Genomic DNA, 23,261 nt, shown 5'->3' with positions numbered 1-23,261 from the left:
AGGTTCAACTCTTTACGGTACCAAATCAAGTAAGCTGGGTAAATGGTACCACAATTCCTACTTCGAATGACCCTTTCTTTTTGGGCAAATGCGAACTGATTGTTGTTGTTTTGCAATCAAGGCCTCTACTTGCAAATTTTTTCATCCAGTTAATCCAGAAGACTTTTATAGTAGAGTTCCATAATTTAAATAATGAAAATTGCACCAGTTATTTATTTTTTTAATGCTTTGCACAACGCGTTTCAAGGATTTATTCTCATTTTCAAGTGCATTTTTGAATTTGTTTGTTTGAAATTGTACATTAATTTCATTGCCTGTCTAGGCACTAGCAAACTTAAGTTGCAGGCTTTCCTGACTCATCTAATATGATTAATGAAATTAAGTCAACAGTTTCATTTTAGCCTTTACTCAGTAATCAATGAGAAGAATCTCTCCTGCATCCTAGTAAACATTAACCATGTGCTTTCCCATCATAGAAACAAATTTCTCAGGCCACTGAATTCCACTGAGTACAATGATTGCTACTTTATTTCTGCGCCAAGTGCTGGATGCATTTCAAAATGATAAATTTTATGCATTTAGGTCTGACGACAGTCGAGTCGTTTTGCACCTGTTTCTTCTCATTCTGAGATGATTAAAATGTAGTATAAATATTTATTCCAGCTCTGGATTAAAAAAATTATGCCACTCACAGACTTTAAGAGCTGATACTCTGCTCAGACATGAAATTAGGAAAGGTCTTGTTACTATTCTATGGTAAAATAAAATATGTTCAGTTGGTGTATGAGCAACACAAAGCCTGGGAGCTGTTGGATGCACCCTTTAAGTAAGTGTGTCACATTACCAGCAAAATTTGCAGGGTCTAAGTAGTGAATCACCAGTTTCAGCAATGGATTTGGTGCTTGCTCTAAAGATGCCTGCTGGTAGTCTGATGTGACAGTTGTCACTGCCTTAAATTCTTAGATATGAAGGCCATATTGATACAACGATTGTACAACACCAGCCCAACTGTGATCAAACAAAGTCCACAAACCTGCTTGTATATCAAGCCCTATTGATTTCTTCAGAACTGTTAATGCTCATAATTTCAGGTTTCTTAAGTGAGGATAAATTTCTCATCGAATACATAGCCAAGGAATCTTCCTGACTCTCTGAAACCAAGTACCTTGGTCTGCCAGTTATAACTTCAAAGATAAAAATCATTATGAGCACAGTTCCAATTAACATACACATTTCTCAGGTGAGAATTAAAAGACTCTCACAGATCCTCAATGTCACAAGTGTTTGGCAAGCAATAGTTGATGGTTTGGAAGCAGAAAAGAGAACTATAAAACTTTCAACAAATCAACAACAATGAACAGCACTCCTTATTACTGATATTTGCTGGTTAATGGCTACAGCAAGAAGTGTAATTACTAACACACACCCCTGATATATGGCTCCATGCTAAGTGACAGTTGATCATGGGCTCGAATGTCAGAGAAGATGATTGTGCCTGGAGAACTATTTTCTCCTCAGACCAAATTTAGTTAAAAGCTTAAGTAAGTTTGAATTTGGGATAGATGATGAAGGAAACTAGTCATGCCGGAATCATGGGTAGGAGGACTGATGGGGTTAAAGGGAACAAATTATGAGGTAATCTATTTGCCCATCCTACACATGTCAAGCCAGGAATAACCACCAGAGAGGAAGGACAATGGAACTGCTTCTATCCGAGAACCAGAAAAACCAAGAGAGAGAAGCAAGTAAAAGTGGGATAGGGATGAAAGGCTGAATTATGCACAAGTTGCTCTGCTCAGACAATAGTTGGAAGCTGCCGGCATATATTACGTGATTGGACATGCACCCTTTGCATTCAAACGGCGTTTTCTCACCTGCCATTAACCCACTCAAACTAGCAAATCAGATTTAAAAGATGGAAGGGCAGGAGCCATCCCAGAACACTGAGCAAATGCAGCCACTGGCCCCATGGGTCAAAGCAGGTGATGAGGCACCCCTCCAGTCCCTCAAGTGGCTGATGAGACCAATTAGCCCTACCTCACAAGCAGGAAAATGTAAAACCACACATGCTGGTTTGGCATTGTCTGCTATTACCAGAGGTAGTGTGTCAGCAAGGTAAAGGTTTCATGGTAAGATGGCCAAATTACAGCAGTCCAGGCAGGGGGATCGATCCTCGTGTTGTCAGATGTGGCCATGGTTCAGGTAACTGTGGTTAATGTGAAGCCAACAGAGAAGCATTAAGGGAAGACCACTACATGGCCATGCACCCCTTTACTGTTTGGGGTTTGTTCGGAGAAACCATGAGACAGTAATCCATGTTCCAAGCATCCAACAACTGATGATGTACAGTTGACTAAAGGTCTGGTTACAGTACTCTATTTCCATAGTCGAAATCCTGGTAGCCAACTTGAACAACTGGTCTGCATGTCCGTTCCCTGGGATGCCAATAAGAGCTGGGGTCCAGATGAAGACCAGCCATCTAGCTTGATGGGATCCAGAAAGGAGGTCCTGAATAGTAACAACCTGGGTGTCAAGGGTAGTGTGGTCAATAACCTGAAGACTACTCAAGGAATCATTGTCGTTTTAGGAATGTTTCACTGGTACAAGAATGAACACGAGTGAGGGTTTGAGCAGCAGCTACCAATTCTGCAAAATGCATTGAAAATGGTCAGGAAATGGGAGCAAGGAAATATGGGGTCTACAGAGTCTTTCAGTCTAATGGATAGGTCAAGACAGATCATGGATGGGATGCACACCATGGGAGTGTATTTGATTGCTCCCCAATAAGAGGCAGGAGCGGCGCTCAGAGCAGAGACTCTGTATGCAAACTGCGTGCGATTCCAGTCTTGGGCCTCTGTTGTGGGAGGTGAATCTGCCTAACAGGAAAAAAAATGTGGTAGTTCACGTGCTCAGGAGAGCAGAGAATGTGTACTACATAGATGAGCAGCAGTTGTTGGCACCTGATCTATTGGGGAGGAACACGAGCCTTTGCCAGTAGGCTGTTCACAGGGCTAGTCCAAAATGCACCCGTTGCAAACTGGACCAGACAATCGTGTATCGGATCCAGCACCTACATATGCTGAAGGCGATGGCGAGCCATATATCGGATTCCCATAATCAAGACAGGGGAGGATCAGACCTTTGTAGTGCTGTGAAAGTGCAGATCGGTTTGTGCCCCAGCTGACATTACTGATGCAATGAGTAGTGACCAGCAAGTTTGCTTAAGCTGGTGAAGATGGATAAACCATGTCAACCATGCATTGAAGACCAGTCCAAAAAAGCGATAAGATTCCACAACACTGAGCAATTGGTTGTTAAGCTACAGTTCTGGTAGTGGATGGATAGTATGATGGTGACAGGTGCACAATACATGACATCTTCAGCTGACAATAATAAGCCATGGGGAGGGGGGTTTGTTCTGTGGGAAGCATGAACTTGAACACAGAAGTATGGTGTGGCAAGAAGTCCACACAAAAGTTGGAAACAGGCCCTAGAGAACCGGCTCATGTAGAATATGAGGATGTGGTGATGCCATGTGGTGTGATAAGCTTTCTGAAAGTCAAAGACAATAGTGATAAGGCACTGACACTGGGAAAAAGCTCCCTAATAGCCGATTCCAAGCATACCAAATTGTCACGACTATGCCCTGGGATGAATTGAAAAGCCCCTATGACTCCTCAAGGTATCAACACAACCACCAGCTCACCACACGTTTGAACAACTTGCAGGGAATATTAGTGATACTTAACTGGAGGACAGCTGTCCATTGCAAGGGGGCATTCATCTGGTTTCAGTACCATGATGATCAAGCTTCCTCGCCACTGAGATGCGAAATCGCCCTCATTCCAGATACAGCCGAAAATAGCAAAGATATGGCGTTGGCAATCTACTGATAAGTGTTTGAGTATTTTGCTGTGGATATGGTCTTGCTCAGGAGCCATGCCAGGGCAAAGGGCTAGGCAACTGACGAATTCCCAAATACTGAACAGAGCTTTATATGACCCCAGCTGGTGTGTAGTAGATGTAAGTGAATTCACTTTGCCCACTGGTCAAGTACATGAAGTGCAGGCTGGGGAATTGTGTCTACAGAGGTTTAGAATCTTTGATTATTCTGCAAAGGAAGGGTATGTGGTCCAATGGTAACAACTTACATGTTAAGGGCAACAGCAAAACTGAAGTCATCCCAGTCAGGTTTGTTGAGAGGTCATCCTGTGTGGACATGAAGAGACCAAGCAGGCCACCAGCTGCGAGGATACATTAATACACACTGGTATGAAATTGAGGTGTGTGTGTGTGGGGGGGGGGGGGGGGGGTGTTTCTGGGTCACAGGGGCCACCAATAACAATGCCTCAAATAGCGAGACAGAACATATGTGGTCCAGTGGCATGGAGAGGGTGGGGTGACAACCAAAATGTCCTCCTCCTTGGAGGATTTGTTCTTGTCCTCCTCCTCAGGTGATTTTGACGCCTGCAAAGGCTCGTCTCCCCCAGATTCCGGGAAAGGAGGAGGAACACAAAGTCCTATGATCTGCAACCTGTGGCTGTTTCAGCCACTGGGTGGTATCCAGTTGCATATCAGCAGATTCCTAGGAAGGGAATGTTCCCAAGGCACACCCTTCTGGTAAGAAATGCTGGAAGAGGACATTGTTTCTCCAGCCAGTGGTTGGGAGTGGATGCTCCGACATGTGGGGAGTCAATGGTCCGAAAGGAGGGTGTGGGGGAAGCAGTAGGAGGAGGACCCCAACCACCACTGGAGCGAAGTTACTCGAGCAGCCCCAACAACCAGACGTATGAAACAAAAAAGGGTACAGTTGCTATGAGAGGATGATGTAATGTAGCTGTATTATATGTAATAGTCAGCGTATAGAATGAAAAAATGGCAATTTTTTCTTGGTCTCTTGATAAATAATTCAGTCAAGAGTCTTGGATTTTCTTTTCTCTTTGAAAGACAGTGCAATCCAATGGAAGACGATACCCTGTACCATATTGCAACTGTTATATGGGGGTTATAGTTACAAGTATGTCACACTGCTTGTCACAGTCTAGCAGCACCCATGATTGAGCAGGGAATGCAGTTTAAATCAGAACTGAATCACTTTTCATTTTTGTAATAGCTGCTATTTCCACCAAGCTATCCCCTAGGTGTTCAATGAAGAATAGTGGATCTGCAGTCAAAAAGGAATCTCCATCAGTACTACAACAAACTAGGTAGTGGGGTATTTCTCCCCTCGTCTCTTAGCTGTTATGTTTCTTCCATGGCATAGCATGGGAGGGCAACAGTTTGGGGTTATATATCTCCACATTGTAATAAGTCTTTCCTTCAGCATAAAATGCTGGGGCCAGGAGAAGAAAAGTTGCAGCTCGTCTGCCATGGTACCATCCACCCCAAATGAGGACTCTCCCCAAGGGCACCACCCAGCCACACCAATGGCTACCCAAACACTACACTATTGTCTGGAGAACCCATGCACCATGCCCATACTCCTTGGCATGTGTGGGGAGTTCTCATTTCAGGCATCCAATGTGCCATCTCTGCATTGTCTGGAAGCTGTCATCATATGAAGGTACCCCCCCCCCCCCTCTCTCTCTCTCTCTCTCTCTCTCTCTCTCTCTCTCTCTCTCTCTCTCTCTCTCTCTCTCACACACTCAATCCCTCCCCCCCGGGAGAGCTACCATGTGCTGGGTTTTAGGCATACCATTTTCGCCATAAAGGAAAGGTGCAAACACAGAAAGGCACAAAAGGTGGAATTTACACCACATTGGGTGACCCTCCTGCACGATCTGTACCACTGTACAATTTGGAAAGGGAATAGCAGGTATAACTGAACAATGGGGATCATGTAATTAAGAATGGAAGTTATGGAATGCCAGAAGGGAAGAAAATGAGTGTCCAAAGTCATAAAACAAATCCAAGTGTGGTTTGCACAAAAAACACTGTACAATGGAAAAGCAGAGGGGGAAAGAGTAGTAGAAGGGTGGAAATGCATCACAGAAAGAGGAATGCTGCAAGGGCGTGAGCTGCAAGGGTGGGGGCCTGTGTTGGCCACGCATGTGCTACAAAAGAGTTGTGAGGCCACTAGGGGGGGGGGAGATCATGAGTGTTTGCCGGAAGATTTTTAGGGAGAACATGGGGAAGCTAGCTAAAGCTGAATGGCCTCTTGGGAATCTGAACTGCTGTCTTCCGGAATAAGATTCCAGTATCTTCCTACTGCATCACTTCACTCAATCTGAACTACTATAATGCTTTTCCCAAATATGAAATCATTATTTTGACCACAGCACCACAAAGCCTGGTGATTCAATTTATGAACTTCTATACTTTCAATCTGTATCAACAATCTGTCAGATACGATCATCAACACTGTAACTATGTTGTTGTTTATAGGAAAGTTTCATCGCAGGACAATTAAAAGAATTTTAGAGACTTTGCGTAATGAATGGCAGCTCTCCTGAAATGAATGTGGATAAATGCAATAAAATGCCCATAACAAAGAGAAAGAATGGATTTCATCTTGCAGTGTTATGTGGAAGACCTTATGTATGTGCCTGTTTACTGAAAACAGTTCACCAAAAAAAATCCCCAATAGGAAAATTTTTCTGAGAATCTAAATTGCAAAAGGTCATAAGCTCGCCAAAATTGAAAATGTTTCTAAAAGACACATGTCATTGTATCTACAACAAAGAACAGTTCTTCCAACATTCTGTAGTCTTACTTCTGCCCCCCCCCCCTCCCCCACGCTAGTCAGACATTCAACTCATTCAATCTTCATTCCCAACCTACAGCATGATTTCTTGTCCTCTCTCTTGCAAAACAGAATCATTTTATGAGTATGGCTCTCAATCTATAGCCCCCCCCCCCCTCCCCACAGCACAGAAGAACCTTTAGGTTCAGTATTTTTCTGAATACTTATCAACAGAGCCTGCAAAGAGGACATTGCCAAATGACATGCTTATTGTCTGAGATTCTGCATTATTCTGGAAGCTTCACTGTAATGTAAAAATTGGAAAATTTATTGTTACAGACACCTCTTATCCTACAGATTTGTGGAAAGGGGGGGGGGGGAGAAGAAGAAGGGGGGAAGAAGAAGAAGAAGCATTATCACCTGCCCTAGGGAATACAAGACAACTGCCATCAGAGCACGGCGATAAATCAGCAGTTTAACATCGTGTAATGGGACCAGGGAACCACCAAATTTGTTTCTCTGACATTGTGGTCCAGCACATACTAATCGTTACTGTGCTAAGATGTACAGAGAAACAGAAACTCAAAAATTAAAAAAAACAAGAAACAGAAATTAAAAAACACAAAAAACAACATTAACAGAAAGGAAGAAGAGTGAAATTAGAATGGACTTTACTGCTAAACAAAACACAGCACCAACACTTCCCCAATAGGAGCTCCATAATATAATCGGCACTACTCCATGATCATGGCAGCTAGCTGATGGCATCAAAAACCAATTACTATGTGGATACATATAAACAGTTCAGTCTGCTGAGCTTGTTTGAGATTGCAATTGCTTATTGAGTCATTAAAGCCTCAGATGATGTCTCTAGCAACGGAAGACAAAACAGTAGGCAGAAACTTATGCCTTGAACCACAGCCTAATGCACATAACACAATTATCAGCAATGACATAAACCCCAGCCTTTAAAGCCAGAAATTTTACTTCACAACCCCTATGGAACCGGGGGCATAAGTTAATGATAAATAGTCACTTGTTTGCATTACTGAGAAGTGCAGCAGTTAACATACAGTACACATTAAATTTCACTTGCTGTTACAATTTTATAAGAAATGCAACTGAAAATGAGGATTATATCCTGAAAATCTTTGGGTGCAAGGTATGGTAGCTAAAAATTGTGAATGGTAGCAGGAAGAGTTTGACATTAAAAAATGAAACATTGTTTTTAGTCACAAAATATGTTGTGGTCATGCGTTTTGTTTTAAAGGCAATTTCTGTGACATCATGGGTCACACAAATAAAAATAGAGAACAGTCTGCAGATAAGATTATCAGAGTAAACCATTATTATATGAGAAAATTCTCAATTTCATTTGTATGAAAAATTCGAAGCACTTTTTGGTGTGTGCCATGTGCCACATCAAGCATAAAAAACAAGTGTGATTTTACAATTTATTCAATTCATCCAAGAGCCAAACTATACAATGTATAAACATGGAAATGGTATTGGAAGAGTTGCACTACACCTCAATTTTAGTTTTATGTGCATCAACGAATTATTAAGACAATTATGGACAGTTTATGAAAATACATTTTCTGACTACATTATCGAAGTTTCGACTTGCGGCAAACTTTTTTTGTTGCTGAATTAAGTGTGTACATTATGGAAATAAAATCTTATGAATATATCGAATTTTCATCTACTCCAAACAGGAATCCTATCAGAGAATTCCAACACTAAATAGTTTTGGTTAAATAGATGCAAAATGGTCTGCTAACACATGAAGTGTACTTCGGCAGTCGTCAGTGCAGTTTCATTATCGTTTTTTTTTTATATGTCTACTTATTTCTAACAAAATGGCTCTGAGCACTATGGGACTTAACATCTTAGGTTATCAGTCCCCTAGAACTTAGAACTACTTAAACCTAACTAACCTAAGGACATCACACACATCCATGCCCGAGGCAGGGTTCGAACCTGTGACCGTAGCATATTTCTAACATACAGTAACAAAAGATAAGATTTATGCTATGAGAAAACACGAACATCTGCAACTGTCAGTGACACAGTTGTCTGGTGTAGACCTACTAAGCTCTCTCCTACACCAGTCTGAAAACTTTGTCTCTTAAATTGCATAAAAAGTTTTCATTTTGGAATTGCTTGAAAATCTTCTCCAGAGATTTTCGGGAAATAAGTTCAGTGGCCAAATAATGTTATTCTTGTTAAACCTGCATAAACTTTTTCAGTTTCCCACTCTAGTCTTTCTCTGGGCTATGTATATCTTTTTTGTCTTCTGACCAATATAAATTGTGATTTTTACTAAAAAAAATCTCTGTAAAACTTAACCTCAGTAGCACTTATTCAGTTTCAAGCATGCTACAGAGCTCACTTAAAAATTAAAAAAAATAATACTTAAAAAAACACATAAAACATGTTCTGCTTGTGAGAAACTTCTATAGTTTTATTCATATGAAATTGGAGAACGTTATTCGCATTGAGGAACTTTGCCTGCCCTTTTATCCAAGCTCCGAACATTCTCAGGTGAGGTATACTCTCCGACTCCCTTTATTCATGTGAAACTTAAAATGTTCTCCAAAATTCCGAGAATAGAGTACGCTCTCTGTTTTAATTATACAACTCCACCTCACGTGACCCTTGTTACACAATGCATGTAATTTCTCACACAAATTATTACATGAATATATGAATTTGTATACCATATCAGATTGTCCAGGAACAATAAACATCCACTTTTGTCCTCCACAGTGAACTTGAAGTTGCTGTGTACACTGTTGGGGTGATGCATCAATTCTTATAGGCTTCTACCACATGTAACAAAACTATGGAATTATCATCTACATGTGTGTAGAACAAGTCTGCTTTCAGACACACAAATTCGAGAATCGTTTTCTCAAAGCACTCCATATGGAGTTTAGTAAATCCTGAAGCTAGAGTACGTCTCACAGTACATTAGTCTATTTGTTCATAGAACTGAATTTATGTGGTGGTGAGTGCATGTTGAAATAGTTTGACTATGTCTTCCAGCAGCACCTGTGTGTAGAGAAACATAACATCAAACCTAATTAGATCATTCTTATCTCAACACATTTCTTGTAACATTTTGCAAACTCTGCTGAGTTCATTTGATTGCTGGCACATACACGGGCAGATATTGGCAGTTGAGACAATAATGTCTGCACCAGTTGACATGCCTACAAGCTTCTCCTTGCGCAGGGATAGCACTTATCAACCAAAAGGACTGACTGCTAAATACTTTTGTTATTCTGTTAGTTTTTAGCATTACCTGATCAAAGCAAAAAGAAACTGCCAAGGCATATTACAAACAATCAAAAGTGGGACTTAATTTGCATTTTGTATTTCTTACTCCTTGAATGCAAACTTTTTCTTAGAGCACGGTTAGTTGAAAACAAGTTCTAGGAATACTGTTTTTACAACTGTTTCATTGGGACCTTCATCTTGATGTCAATGCTCACTTTTTGTCTGTGTTTGCTTCAACAAATAAATACATTTGGAAAGCATTCTAATTTCAGCACAAACAATATTTCATAAACTTCCAGGAACTGTGAGCAACTGACCGGTGGTGGGTGCAACAGACTACAGGAAATTTCACACATTCGTGACTTAACCCCAAAAATCACTTGCTATCTTATGAGAGGCACTCCATATTGATTTAAACTTTATTTCTTCCAATCATTGATGGTGCACCATTTGACTCATAATTATGATTACAAGTATGTAGTACTTTGGTCTAACTCTTTGTGTCAGGATAATCACTGGAAGTGTAATCATGCCACAGTACAAACTATTTTCTATATTTTTTTATTACGTGAGTGGACGAAGTGGAGTGTGATCATCGAGGATAGCACAATGTTGTTCCTGTGTTAAGGAGGGTGTGAACACTTGAAATTCACAGGCGATTTGTGTCATTCTTTGGAGAGAGTGCACCATCATGACAACACTCGTCTCCATGTGAGTCAGAAAAAGAGGCTTGTCATTGCTGAAATGGGGCTCCAGGTACTGCCACACCTCTAACTTTGCCCCTTCTGACTGCCACCTATATGGGGCTATGAAGGAACCTCTGTGCAAATATCATTTTGCAGATTTCCAGGAACTGTGAGCAACTGACCAGTGGTGGGTGCAACAGAATACAGGAAAGTGGTTTGAGGGGGCGACAGAGGTTAAAAGAGCCAAGTCAAGAGAATATGGAGAGTGGGAGAAAAATCACTTTTCACTTAGCGTCTGCAACAATAACTCATAAGGAGAGTATAGAAGTAAATGTAGAAGAGATACCTAGGAATTGTTGCTTACTACATGCACTTTTACTGAACTTGTTCCAGTTCTCATTTACATGGAAGAATAAGTTTTCAAACATGCAAAAACAATTTACATGGAAGAATAAGTTTTCAAACATGCAAAAACAATCACAAAATAATAAGATGGAAAACTGGCACAAAGATAGAAATCTTTAAGAATAACTGAGTATTGTGAAACTAGTGATTTGGTGTAAATGCACTTATTAAGACTGATTTGGAATAAATAATTGACAAAAATAATACGTAACATAAGGGGAAAGCAACCACTCACAACAGCAGATTGATGCATGGAGCAAAATCACACACAACAGAAAACAGCAGTTGAGCCATTGCTGTCATGAAGATAATGTGTGTTTGGGTGGTTGTGTGTGTGTGAGAATGTGTGTACTATTGCTGGAAAAAAAAAAAGTTTGTGCTTGATATCTATTGTGAATGCTGTTTTCTGTTAATTGTTACTATGCTCCATTCATCAATCTACTGAAGGTGAGTGAGTGATTGCCTTTACCTTCTTTTTACATATTGCTCCATCCAGAAATTTTCATTATTGTTCATCATCATCATTTATTGTTATAAATGGTAAATTTATTATTGTTACTACAATTTGTTACTATTTTGACAGTTCCTGAACGAATTATCAAACAAAATAACAGACTGAAGAGTGCATTACAACTAACTGTAAGAGCATAAAACCTAAATTACCTTGGGCTGGCCACTGTCGGTGGTGATGGTGGTACTGTGCGGTAGCAGCTGGGGGAGTGTGGGCAGGAGATGGAGTAGGTGAACTTCCCAATTGTTGCTGTGGCCCACCAGGCCACTGTTGACCCCCGCCCCCACCACCTGGATACTGGGCCCCACCTGAAAGAGAAACAACTTTCTGCAGGTATGCTCACAACATTAACTTATTATTGCTATAACTTAAAATCCTCACCCTCTCTGCAACAGGTAAAAGAAAAAGATGGTTGAAAGAAGTTCTATGACGACCATTTAAACAATGATATCACATGGAAGATGGATCCTCAGAGGCTACCAAATATTCACATATCACCCTTAACAGAGTTTGACAACATGCTAATGTAATTTGTAATTACTTGCTCACTTGTCCTTTGTAATGTCTTGATCCTAATAGCACTGGTATTTTTAATACACAACCTGTGGGCTTTCAAAATCATGAAGTATAAAACAACAACTGTTCTCTCTTACTAAATCATTTGTAATTTTCTGTATTTAACCCTAGGAGCATGAACCAAGGGCAAATTTTACCCATGTTACAGTAAGCTATAAATCTGTAACATGTATTTATTTTAAATAACTGTTTCCAATGCAAAATTAGTTTAACATGAAATAGGGACAACATAACTAAAAATGTAATTTTTAAAAATGTAGGGTGAATATAACAATAACATTTACCAATTTTTGGACAGCGAAAGTTTGTATAACCAATACAAAAGTCTATACTTCACACAGAATGTTCTAAGTTTCTATGCACTCTTGGATCTAATAACTGAATACTACAGTTTCTTCACTCTTCACTTGTAGAGAATACTGTCATTTACAGATGATATTTACCTCCTGCACACAAAATGGTTTATTCTGAATGACTTACACAGATGAAGACCACAGCTTCCACATATTAACTTGGTTGTTATGATGCTGTCTCTGGCTCTCTGGTTACTTGCATTCTTCAAACATATGTAGCATCTTGCTTTCCTAGTTGGTTCCTCATTTGCAGCAATTTTGGTTGCCTCTAGTTTCTTTCCAAGGATCTTCCCCATCAAACAGCATGCAACTAGAGTCCTTTCAAGTCTGTGGATGCATGTCCCAGCAATTTGATCTATGGCATCCTCTACTCCGTTTGTGGAATTATAATATAGGTTTATATGGTTTTTCTTTTCTGGGGTATCAACTTCTACTCCTGCATTATGATGTTGTAATCTCAACATCAACAGATTTTACTTTCTTTTTCCTTTGTGATGTAAGAGACAACTGTTACTGGAGGCTTCTTATAGATGCATCTTGACAGCAAATTTGGACGAATACATCTCTCTGCCTGTTGTCATTTTAAGTTCTTGCAGTATCTGTTTTCTGCTGGATTTGAGTGTCACAACCAATGTAAGATTGTAATCATCATACAGAATTATCACCAGTTCCACAGAAGTGTACAAACTGTCAGTTATGATGATGTAGCACATATTCTTTAGTGGCTCCACCATTCTCTTTACAATCACAAGAGAACCTCATTCACAGGCAGGTCTACTGTCCTTTCCAGCATACACTTACTTTATTATTACATATCTTTCAGTTACACTACTAAGAATTCTAACAAGTATACCATATTTTCCATGTTTGTCTTTGAAGAAAACTTTGAAATGACAACAACATCTGAAAAGACATAGCATTTCATCAATTGTATTGTGAGGACTGCTTCTCAAGTATCTTGAGAATATTGCATCCAATTCTTCAAATTCTTCACGCAGCAGTGCAAATTTGTTACTTACACGTCTTCTGCCCTGGTGCCTTTATCATCAAGCGAAGAACTTTCAATAACTGATTTGTTCCTGACTTACTCATAGTTCCTCTACATATGGCGCTTCCTACTTAATCTGAACATAAATCAGATAAAGAAATATTGGTGTACAGGCAAATTCCCATTACAATTAAAATTCCCATCAAAGCACGTATATCATAAATACTAACAGGAGATACAAGCTTCTTCATTTGTATGGTCAACAATTTTCTGAACTATTTAATGAGTGAAAAATTTCTTGAACGATTCACATATACTTGTTTCTTTACCAGCAGTACATATTTCCTGATGTTCAAGGACTATGTTGGGAAAATCCCTTTTACAATGCATAGAAGCTTCTGCAACGTACACTCTACCAGCACTTCTAATATATTTGTTTGGAGCATTAACTACATGGTTTGTCTCTTCATTACCCTCTGCTTCTTCATTTGAATTCCCTTCTACTTCTGTGTGATCTGACTCAAAATCACTGAAATTTGATAATTTGTCGCCTACTAAAAAGTTCAGCACTAATTTCGGTGTTGTTCAAGCCTATGTAATTCATTCTAGAAAATCTACTTTACAAGAAAGGCATTTGCTCTACTGTGACAAACTGCTAATAATAATGGTTAGCAAATGAAACTCAACAATTAGATTCTCAACAAGGCACTGTAAAACTAACATTTGAGATGCTGAGCCACATCACCGATATATTGTTATTTTTTATTTGCAAATTTTAAAATTCTGACCATATAAATGTATAGTACTAAATTTTGAGCATCTGCAAAAGATCGCCAAATTTTTGAGATTTTGCATCTGTTTAAATTTGGCACGTTCTTTTCATTGTTTCTAACCTGTTTTGTATACCAAGGAGAATCAGCTCTGTTGATTGTTAATTTACTTGATCTAAATCTCTCAACAGCTGCCGATAATATTTATTTGAATTCAAGCCACATCTGCTCTACACTTACATTGTTAATTTGAAAAGAGTGGAGATTGTGTCTCGGGAGGTTGCCAAGTGAATTTTTATCTACTTTTCTGACTAGGTATATTTTTCCATTTATTTTTGGAGGATTTTGGGGTTACAATATTCAATCTTGCTACGACAACCCTGTGTCCACTAATCCCTGAATCCATTTTGATGCTTGTTATTAGCTGAGGATTATTTGTTGCTAAGAGGTCAAGTGTGTTTTCACAACTCTTTACTATTCACTTGGGATCAGGAATTAACTGCTGAAATAATTTTCAGAGAATGCATTTGGAACAATTTTGGATGATGTTTTATGTGTACCTCCACATTTAAATACGTATTTTCGCCAACATACCGATGGTAAATTAAAGTCAACACCAGCTATAATTGTATGAGTCGGGTTAATTTGGAATTAAATTGTTGTTCTGTAATAGCTAGGAAAATAATATGTGCACTATCATTCATAAACTTTCAACACATCCTTTTAAGATGGCTCTAAGGAGAGAAAAAAATATATTTCTACATGCCCAATGTACTGGGAAAAAAGGACCTAAGAGGTCTTTCTAAGATATTGAGGGTGGAGATTCAGTGCATGAACAGCTGGTTGGCTCAGAATAATAATAATAATAATAATAATAATAATAATAATAATAATAATATCAAATGCTAAGTGTAAAACACTGAGAACATGAAAAGTCTGGAAAATTCAATGAACGATGCTTTGACATAGCTGGTGCAAGGACAAACGTTCTCAATTTCAACGGAAGAAAGGCTTTCTATAATATACTTTCCTCAAAATGTACTATGCCTAGGTAAAACACGTACGGAAAAAACCAAGGAAAGAATGACACCACTGACACCACTTACTAGTAATGGAAAAGATGTCAGTTGTTAATAGACAGTTTAAAACATGCGGTGTTTAAAAAATATAAAAAAACTTTAAGTTGTCCTTATGTCTTCAAAAGCTAAACCCAAATTACTGCAAACATTTTCACAAGGTATCTTACAAGTTATGATGCCAAGATGGATGGAAGAGAAGAAAGATTATTTTATCACTTATACTGTCAACGCAGAAAGAACATTCTATTTCTCAGAACCAACTATATAACAAATTAGCCGCAGCCTGTGGATGCAGTCATGATTCATTCTATGTAAGCAAAATAGGGTATGGCTGTTTTGGAAATGTACATTTCATTTGTCGAGAAAAGTAAAGTAATTAAAATGACTGTTTTAATGCCCTGCAAACTATCAAAGCACTTTTCCGACAGCTAAGATGCACCACCGGTTACTTTAATATTCCCAAAGAACATGCAATACCACCATAGATGTTTCATTGATCATCATGTTTCAGAACTTTGTTTTTGGTGACATCTGCTCCTAAAATGGATGCAAGTGACATAAGGCTGTAGTGACAAAATAAAATGACACTGTGGTGGTGGTGGCAGCGGCGGCGAAGACGACGAAGAGGAGAATGGTTCGCTTGCAGCTGCAACTGTGGAAGTACACGTTTGTGTGATACTAAAAATAATGTTATGGTCGACATTCTGTGGGAGTACACGTTTGTGTGATACTAAAAATAATGTTATGGTCGGCATTTCAGCACTCAAGTGGTCAGCTGCTACCCAATTGTAGTTCTTTCTCATACACTACATATTTGCTGTTGAAACAGTTTCAGATGCCTCTGTATGTCCTGTAATTAATCTTGTCCTCACGATCCCTATGGGAGCAATATGTGAAGGGTTGAAGAATATCCCTAGTTCACCAATTAAAGGCAGTTCTCCAAACTTCGTAAGTACACTTTCTTGGAATGGCTTCTGTCTATCTTCAAAAGTCTGACAGCTCAATTCCTTCAGCATCCATGTAACACTCTCCCACAGATCAAGCAAACCCACTAGTCCTACCTGGTACAAGTCCCACAAACTTGAACAATATTCTAGGCTGGGTTAGACGTGTGTTTCGTAAGCAGTCTCCTTTGTAGACTGACTGCATTTCCCCAGGATGCTACCAATAAACTGAAGTCTACCACCTACTTTACTTTTGACTGAGACTATGTGCTCACTCCATTTAAAATCTACAGGTGTTACACCGAAGTATTAATTAATCGATTCCAATTATGACTCAGTGATATTATTGTTTTGGGACATGCACAAGTTTACATTTTAACATATAAAGCAAGTTGCTTCTCTCTGCACAACTTTGAAATCTGATCAAGATCTGACTAAATATTTATGCACCTTCTTTCATTATAGATAACTGCATCATAGGCAAAAAGTCTGAGGTTACTATTAGTAATGTCATTAATATACAACACTAACAGCAAGGGTCCCAACCCATTTCCATGGGGTACATCCACGGTTACTTCTACATCTAACTCTCCATTCAAGAAGACTTGTTGCATCCTGCCTATCAGCAACTCCTCCATCCCGTCACAAATGGAGCCTTGTCAGCTGATTGGCCCAATGATGGGAACACTGCCCACAGTCACTGTTCTGAAACTAGTGCTTTCCCTTAATTTCCATGGAGATAACAGAAACAGATGGCACAGTAACATGGTTAAACAGAGTAAGATATCAGCTACATATTGCCATTTCCCACATAGTCACATCATTGCCAATGCACTTTTGCCAGTGATGAACAATAGCTTCCTGTCTTGCTCATAAAAACCTACACAAGCTGTGACTGGGCACTACTACTGAAACACACTGTTTACTACCTCAAATTACTCAGGTCTACTGTTAAATCTCATTTTCATCTTTAGCAAGATTTGATGGGTCTCTATTAGAACAATTTGTGCAAAAGCATGGACTCAACGGTGAGCCACGCAAAGTCAGCACAAAAAATTCTTGAGGATTAGTTTCAGAATGACCCTCTTATTTTTCCTCGTTCCATGTCAGTTGAGTTCTTGCCAGCAACAAACAGCACGATGGTACTTCTTTCAATTATTTTACTTTGCAAAAACAAAGTAAACAACTGCCTGCACACAAACTATTTGGAAGAAAGCCCAGTGCCAGTATGCTCAGTACTTAGTATCAGAGGATTTTTATTAACTTTTCTCATGGGTTATGTTCATCCTGTGCATTAGTAGAACACCACAAATTTTTAGGGTTCTGTACCACAATCTGTAAAAATGGGACCCTTATAGGATTCGTTGTCCATCTGTCTATATGTCAAGACTCCTTTTTCTAAGCAACGGGTAGAGGTATCAAGTTGAAATTTTTTTAAACATATTAAGGTCTATGGTATTTTGGTGGTATGAAAAACTTAAGCTTTTAAGTTGATGTCATCAAAAGATATGGTCATTTGTATCACATTTCAACACTCACAAACACACTAGTCAAACAAGTTTCTTTTGATGGCCATTTATGAAACAGTTGTATATAAATGGTGTAACTTAGAAGAAAAATGTCATTTGCATGCTACAGATTCATTTTTTATTTTACTTGTGCACCCTGACGCGTTTTGCCTTAGTTACAAGACATCTTCAGTGAGTGTCCTGAAATATTGCACTATTTTCTCGTTTACACATATGTTGTTGTTGTCCTCAGTCCTGAGACTGGTTTGATGCAGCTCTCCATGCTACTCTATCCTGTGCAAGCTTCTTCATCTCCCAGTACCTACTGCAACCTACATCCTTCTGAATCTATTTTATTTTTTTTATTTATTTATTTATTTAACCTGGCAAGATTAGGGCCATCAGGCCCTCTCTTACATCTAACCAGGCATTCTACTTATTTTACAGTCATATGTTTCAGTAGGCATGTTAAACTACATCTAATACAAAAAGTGAGATAAACAATTAGAAAGGTACACCTCGAAAAATACATTATTGAAGAGAAAGATTTAAGATAGGAGTGCTGGCAGCAGGGAGTATGAGGGAGACTCATGGTGAAGCGAGGAGAAGAATAGAGAGACATGATGAAACATAATTAAGGAAAATATAAAGGAAAAGGAGACTGCGTGTCTAATAGAGATAGATGAAGAGGAAGACATCTCAGGAGCAAGATAGGAGACACTAGCTTTGCTATTTGACAGATGAGAGGATTTGCCTTGCACATTAATTTTGTGGAGAATTTTATGCGGATGATAGTAGGAAATGCTTCAACTTCTTCTTAAAAGCAACAGGAGATTGAATTTTCCTCAAGGTAAGGGGCAGTTTGTTCCAGAGGCGGACAGCGGCAACTGAGAAGGAGTTTGCAAAAGTTTTTGTTTTGTGAGTGGGCACAGTTAGGATACCAGATAAGAGTGACCTCGTGTTTCGATTATGATGGTATGACAGGATTTTAATCTCTGAAGCTAGGTACTGGGGTGCTTGCGCGATGAGGAGTCGGTGAAGTAGACATAGAGTGTGGTAGTCACGCAGTTTGTCCGGCCGCAGCCACCCTAGCTCGGAGTATGAAGCACTAACATGATCATATCGGCGAATGTTGCAGGTGTAACGCACACAGGCATTCATGGTTAGCTCTAGCCGTCTTTTGTTTTCACTACTCATGCCTTGTTGAATCACATCACAATAGTGGAGGTTCGGTAGAACGAGTGCTTGCACGAGCTGGCGTTTCAAGTCCTGTGGGAATATGTTCCGAAACTTTTTGAGAGCATAGAGACAAGCAGACGTTTTTCGGCACACTGCGACTGTATTCTCCGCCCAGTTGAGATGCTCGTCCAAAGTTACACCCAAGTTCTTCACTGTTTTCTGATATGGTATTGGAGTACCTTCGAGCAGAATAGGAGGTAGCCGTTCGCGGAAATCTGAACTTATTAATTTCTGATGGGCTATTAAGATTACTTGCGTCTTTTTTGCATTTAATTTAAGCCCCAGGTTTTTCGCACATGTCACTACTGAAGACAGATCATCATTCATCAGAGCGATTGCAGTGTTTACGTCTTCAGGTCTGACGCTGAGATAGAGCTGGAGGTCGTCGGCATAGAAATGATGTTTACAGGAGGACAAAACCGACGAAATATCGTTGACATATAAAGAAAACAAAAGTGGTCCTAAGACTGATCCTTGTGGCACTCCCGAAGAAACATGTTTCCAGGAAGATTTTTCATTTGCGCAGACAACACATTGCTGTCTGTCTTTTAAGTAGCTTTCAAACCATCTCATTGCACTATCCGAGAAATTAAGCTGTTGCATTTTTCTGAGTAATATGTCAAAGTTGACAGTGTCAAAAGCTTTGCTGAAGTCCAGTAGCGTCAATATTGTTGCCTTTCGATTGTCGATGGCATATTTCAGGTCATCAGTTACTTTAATTAGAGCAGTGTTTGTGCTGTGATGTTTACGGAAACCGGATTGAAATTTGTCATATAGACTGAATTCATGCAAGTGTTCAGTGATTTGGTCACGAACAATATATTCCAGTGCTTTGGAAACAGCAGGCAGTATGCTAATTGGTCGGTAATCACTAGGCAGTTGCGGGTTTTCGACCTTAGGGATGGGTCGAATTATGCTTCTTTTCCATGCAGTGGGGTATATTCCGTTCACGAGGGAAAAATTAAATATGTCAGTTAAGACAGGTACTAAGATATCGGCAACATTCTTAATCATGGTTATACCGATACTGTCGTTGCCTATTGCATCAGAAGAGATTCTCATTATTGCTTTTCTTGCCGTATTTGTTGTTACATGTTTTAGATGAAAGGTATCGTTGTTAGTTATCCTGTTTGGGGATTCTTGTGGACGGAGATCATCAGCCGTGCTGGTATTCAGAGGTGCAGAGAAGAATTCATTTAATTCGTTAGCTGACACATGAAAAGTAGTTTCCGATTTTGCCTTTCCGACCCCCAAGCTACGGAGATTCTTCCATAGAGTCGTGGGTGTCAGATCGCTGCATACGAGGGAGCGAGCGTGCCTGATTTTGGCATTGCGAATGCATTGTTTCACTCTGTTCCGTAGCTTTCTATATTCTTCAAAACGTTCGGGTTTCGGATCTGCCTTGAAACGCCTGTGGGCAGCATCCCTATTAGTCATCATTTGACGTAATTCAGCTGTCAGCCATGGAGCAGGAGATTTTCTTACACGGACTGTGTGCACAGGTGCATGTTTGTCATAGAGGGCAGTGAGTTTATCACCAAGTTCATTAATTTTGCCGTCGATTGTAGGTTCTCTGATTATTTGATGCCATGAGATTTCTGAGCAATCGGCTGTTAGAGCGTCAAGGTCAATACGTTTCATGTTCCTACAAGTTATGTAACGCGATTTGATCCTTGGGGGCTGCACAGAGTAGGCCAGGAATATTACATCATGTGCTGAGAGGCCAGGGGCCGATGATTGACCAACATCTCTTACTTTGTCAGTCTGTTTCGTTGCGATCACGTCTATAAGAGTATGACTGTGCGCCGTATGGTGTGTAGGTTGTAATGGAAGAATGTTCATGCTATTGCAACTAAACAATCTTCTTAGGTTTATTGCGGAGGGAGTGTCTCTTAGCAGGTCTATGTTCAAGTCACCCATTACGATGACATGTTCGTATTGACACTGAAGTGAATATAATTCCGACTGGAAAGAACTCATTGAGCTTATTTTTGGCGGCTTGTACACGACGCCAGTCAAGAATTTCCGACTTTGTATATTTATTTCAATGAACATGAATTCAGCCTCTTTTTCTTCAGCAGGATTTGACGTACATAAGACTTTCGCTTTGAGATCTGTTCGTATATATGCGCCGACCCCGCCACCTCGCTTTTTTGATCTGTCTGCCCTAAGAAATGTGTACCCTGGGAGATGAATAGATGCAGAGGATATGTGTGGTTTCAACCACGTTTCGGATAAGAGGATTACGTGGTAGTTTAGTTGGTGGAAGAGGAAGCTAAGTTCTTCGTAATGCGCAGGTAAAGACTGAATGTTGCAGTGAGCTGCTAAAAGCTCGGACGCGTTCCGCTGAGCAGCCTGGAGTAGGGTGGCAGACTGGTTTGTCCCTTTGTTAGGCACTACCTGCCGCGAGGGGCACTGACCGGTGTTTCCGCCAAGTGACATATTCCAGGGGTGTCCGAGATTTTGCGCGCCCTGTTTGTGACTCCGCGAGAGCCGAAAGAAAAGCGACTGCAAGAGATTTCCTGAGGTTGCGGGAGTATAGAAAATGGATTAGTGGTATTCGGTGCAGGGAGAATATGACCAAAATGGTGACAGCTGTGTGTCACTGAGTATCCTATGTCGTAAGAGGAAAAGTGTAATTAGAGTATTTGAAACAGCTTAGGGTGGAAATAAGGGAAAGAGGAGTGATTTAAGAGGCCGATGCTGCCAGCAGAGAGAAGAAAGCTTAATATTTAATAGAGTATCGTAGGAAGCTAGAATTAAATTGAAATTTGCTAAAGTGATACTGATAGTAATTTTTGTTATGCACAATTTAAACCGAAGAGATGGTTGACTAATGAACTAAAGGAGAGACAAATAATTGCAATAGAACTATTACAGAATGGAAGAGAATAAACTGAGAAAATGAAAAAAGTATTAGCAGTAACTAGAACTAAGCAATGGCTACAGCTAAAGACACAAAAATAGTAAAAAGTTAATACAGTTACAAAAACTAATGGCGATTAGTTGAAGGTACAAATAATTGAAAAGTTAATAAGTTACAAAAACAATTAGTTGAAGGTACAAATAATTAAAAAGTTAATACAATTACAAGACTATATCTGAGTATAGGACTGTTAAAATTTGAAAATGGTGTTAAGTTTGACTTTTGGCTCGAGTAGGTTCACTTAATACTATTTAGTTCTGTCATGTTTGTGACTGTCTTCTTTCCAGCTGCAGTCTTAATGATTACTCTGCCATCCTGAGTCCACACATTCTGAAGACCGAAATGGGATATGGCACTGTTTAAAATCTTTAGCCGCTCGTGTGTCAGATCTTCCCTTATTGTAATCCCTGTCCTTGCTAACTTCTTCTTCTGGGTAAAGATCTCAGCCCTTTTTCGGTACGACACAAATTTAATAATTATTGGACGAGGTTTGGTAGCACCTGGTAGTTTTCGTCCCACCCGGTGGCTCCTGTCAATGTCTGCCTTTGTCACTTCGACGCCTAATTTTTCACGCGCAACCTGTATAAGCAGGTTGTCCGTGTCTTCTTCTTTATTTTCTGCTACTCCAAACAGTCGTAGACTATTTCGCCTTTGGTACTGTTCTAGCTCGTCTGTGGCGGCAGATAGTTTCACTTCCAACTCTCGTGCCTTTTTCTCGTATTCAGACACAGACTTTTTTAGTGCTGTAATTTCGGCAGTATTGGCCTCAACAGTTTCACGCATTTTGGCCAATACTGCTGCCGTTACAGTATCTGATATGGTGCCTGCTATCAGATCGAGATTGTTTTTATCGCGAAGCGCAGCGTTTACCTCAGAGCGAACCAACTCCGCTATACCGGGAGCCGCGGCCGCACCTTCCGCCAGGAGCAGGCCCGCCGCACCTGCTGCTTCCCCGCTGCTGGACGCGCTGCTGTTGATTCTTCTGTTTACCATTTTCTCGCAGATATTGGCGGAGCACAGAAAAAAATAGCACTACTGCACAGAACACTGTTGTTTACACGATTTCCACTTGTACTAGACAACACCACCTGCGAGAACACCTTCGAATTCGACTAAATTTCGCGAGCCGAACTTAACACGTGTTACACTGCAGCCGCCATGTAGAATCTGCTTAGTGTACTCATCTCTCGGTCTCCCTCTACGATTTTTACCCTCCACACTGCCCTCCAATGCTAAATTTGTGATCCCTTGATGCCTCAAAACATGTCCTACCAACCGATCCCTTCTTCTAGTCAAGTTGTGCCACAAACTT

The 23,261-nt window shown here is 39.9% G+C and overlaps 1 protein-coding gene across 4 annotated transcripts in view; it reads right to left on the bottom strand.

Annotated features, from left to right (window-relative positions):
- The window catches only part of LOC126325248 (nascent polypeptide-associated complex subunit alpha, muscle-specific form), a 109,935-nt gene that overhangs the window by 69,657 nt on the left and 17,017 nt on the right, over positions 1 to 23,261 (bottom strand). For all 4 annotated transcript variants that reach the window (XM_049995157.1, XM_049995160.1, XM_049995156.1 and 1 more), the window contains exon 4: positions 11,719 to 11,874. In XM_049995157.1, the coding sequence (XP_049851114.1) occupies positions 11,719 to 11,874 (156 nt within the window). The remainder of the gene's footprint in view (positions 1 to 11,718; positions 11,875 to 23,261) is intronic.

This window comes from Schistocerca gregaria, chromosome 2 (genome assembly GCF_023897955.1).
Source record: "Schistocerca gregaria isolate iqSchGreg1 chromosome 2, iqSchGreg1.2, whole genome shotgun sequence".
In the NCBI taxonomy this organism is placed as follows: Eukaryota; Metazoa; Arthropoda; class Insecta; order Orthoptera; family Acrididae; genus Schistocerca; species Schistocerca gregaria.
Note: the sequence above shows the minus strand (reverse complement) of the source record. Positions and strands in the feature narration are given on the sequence as shown.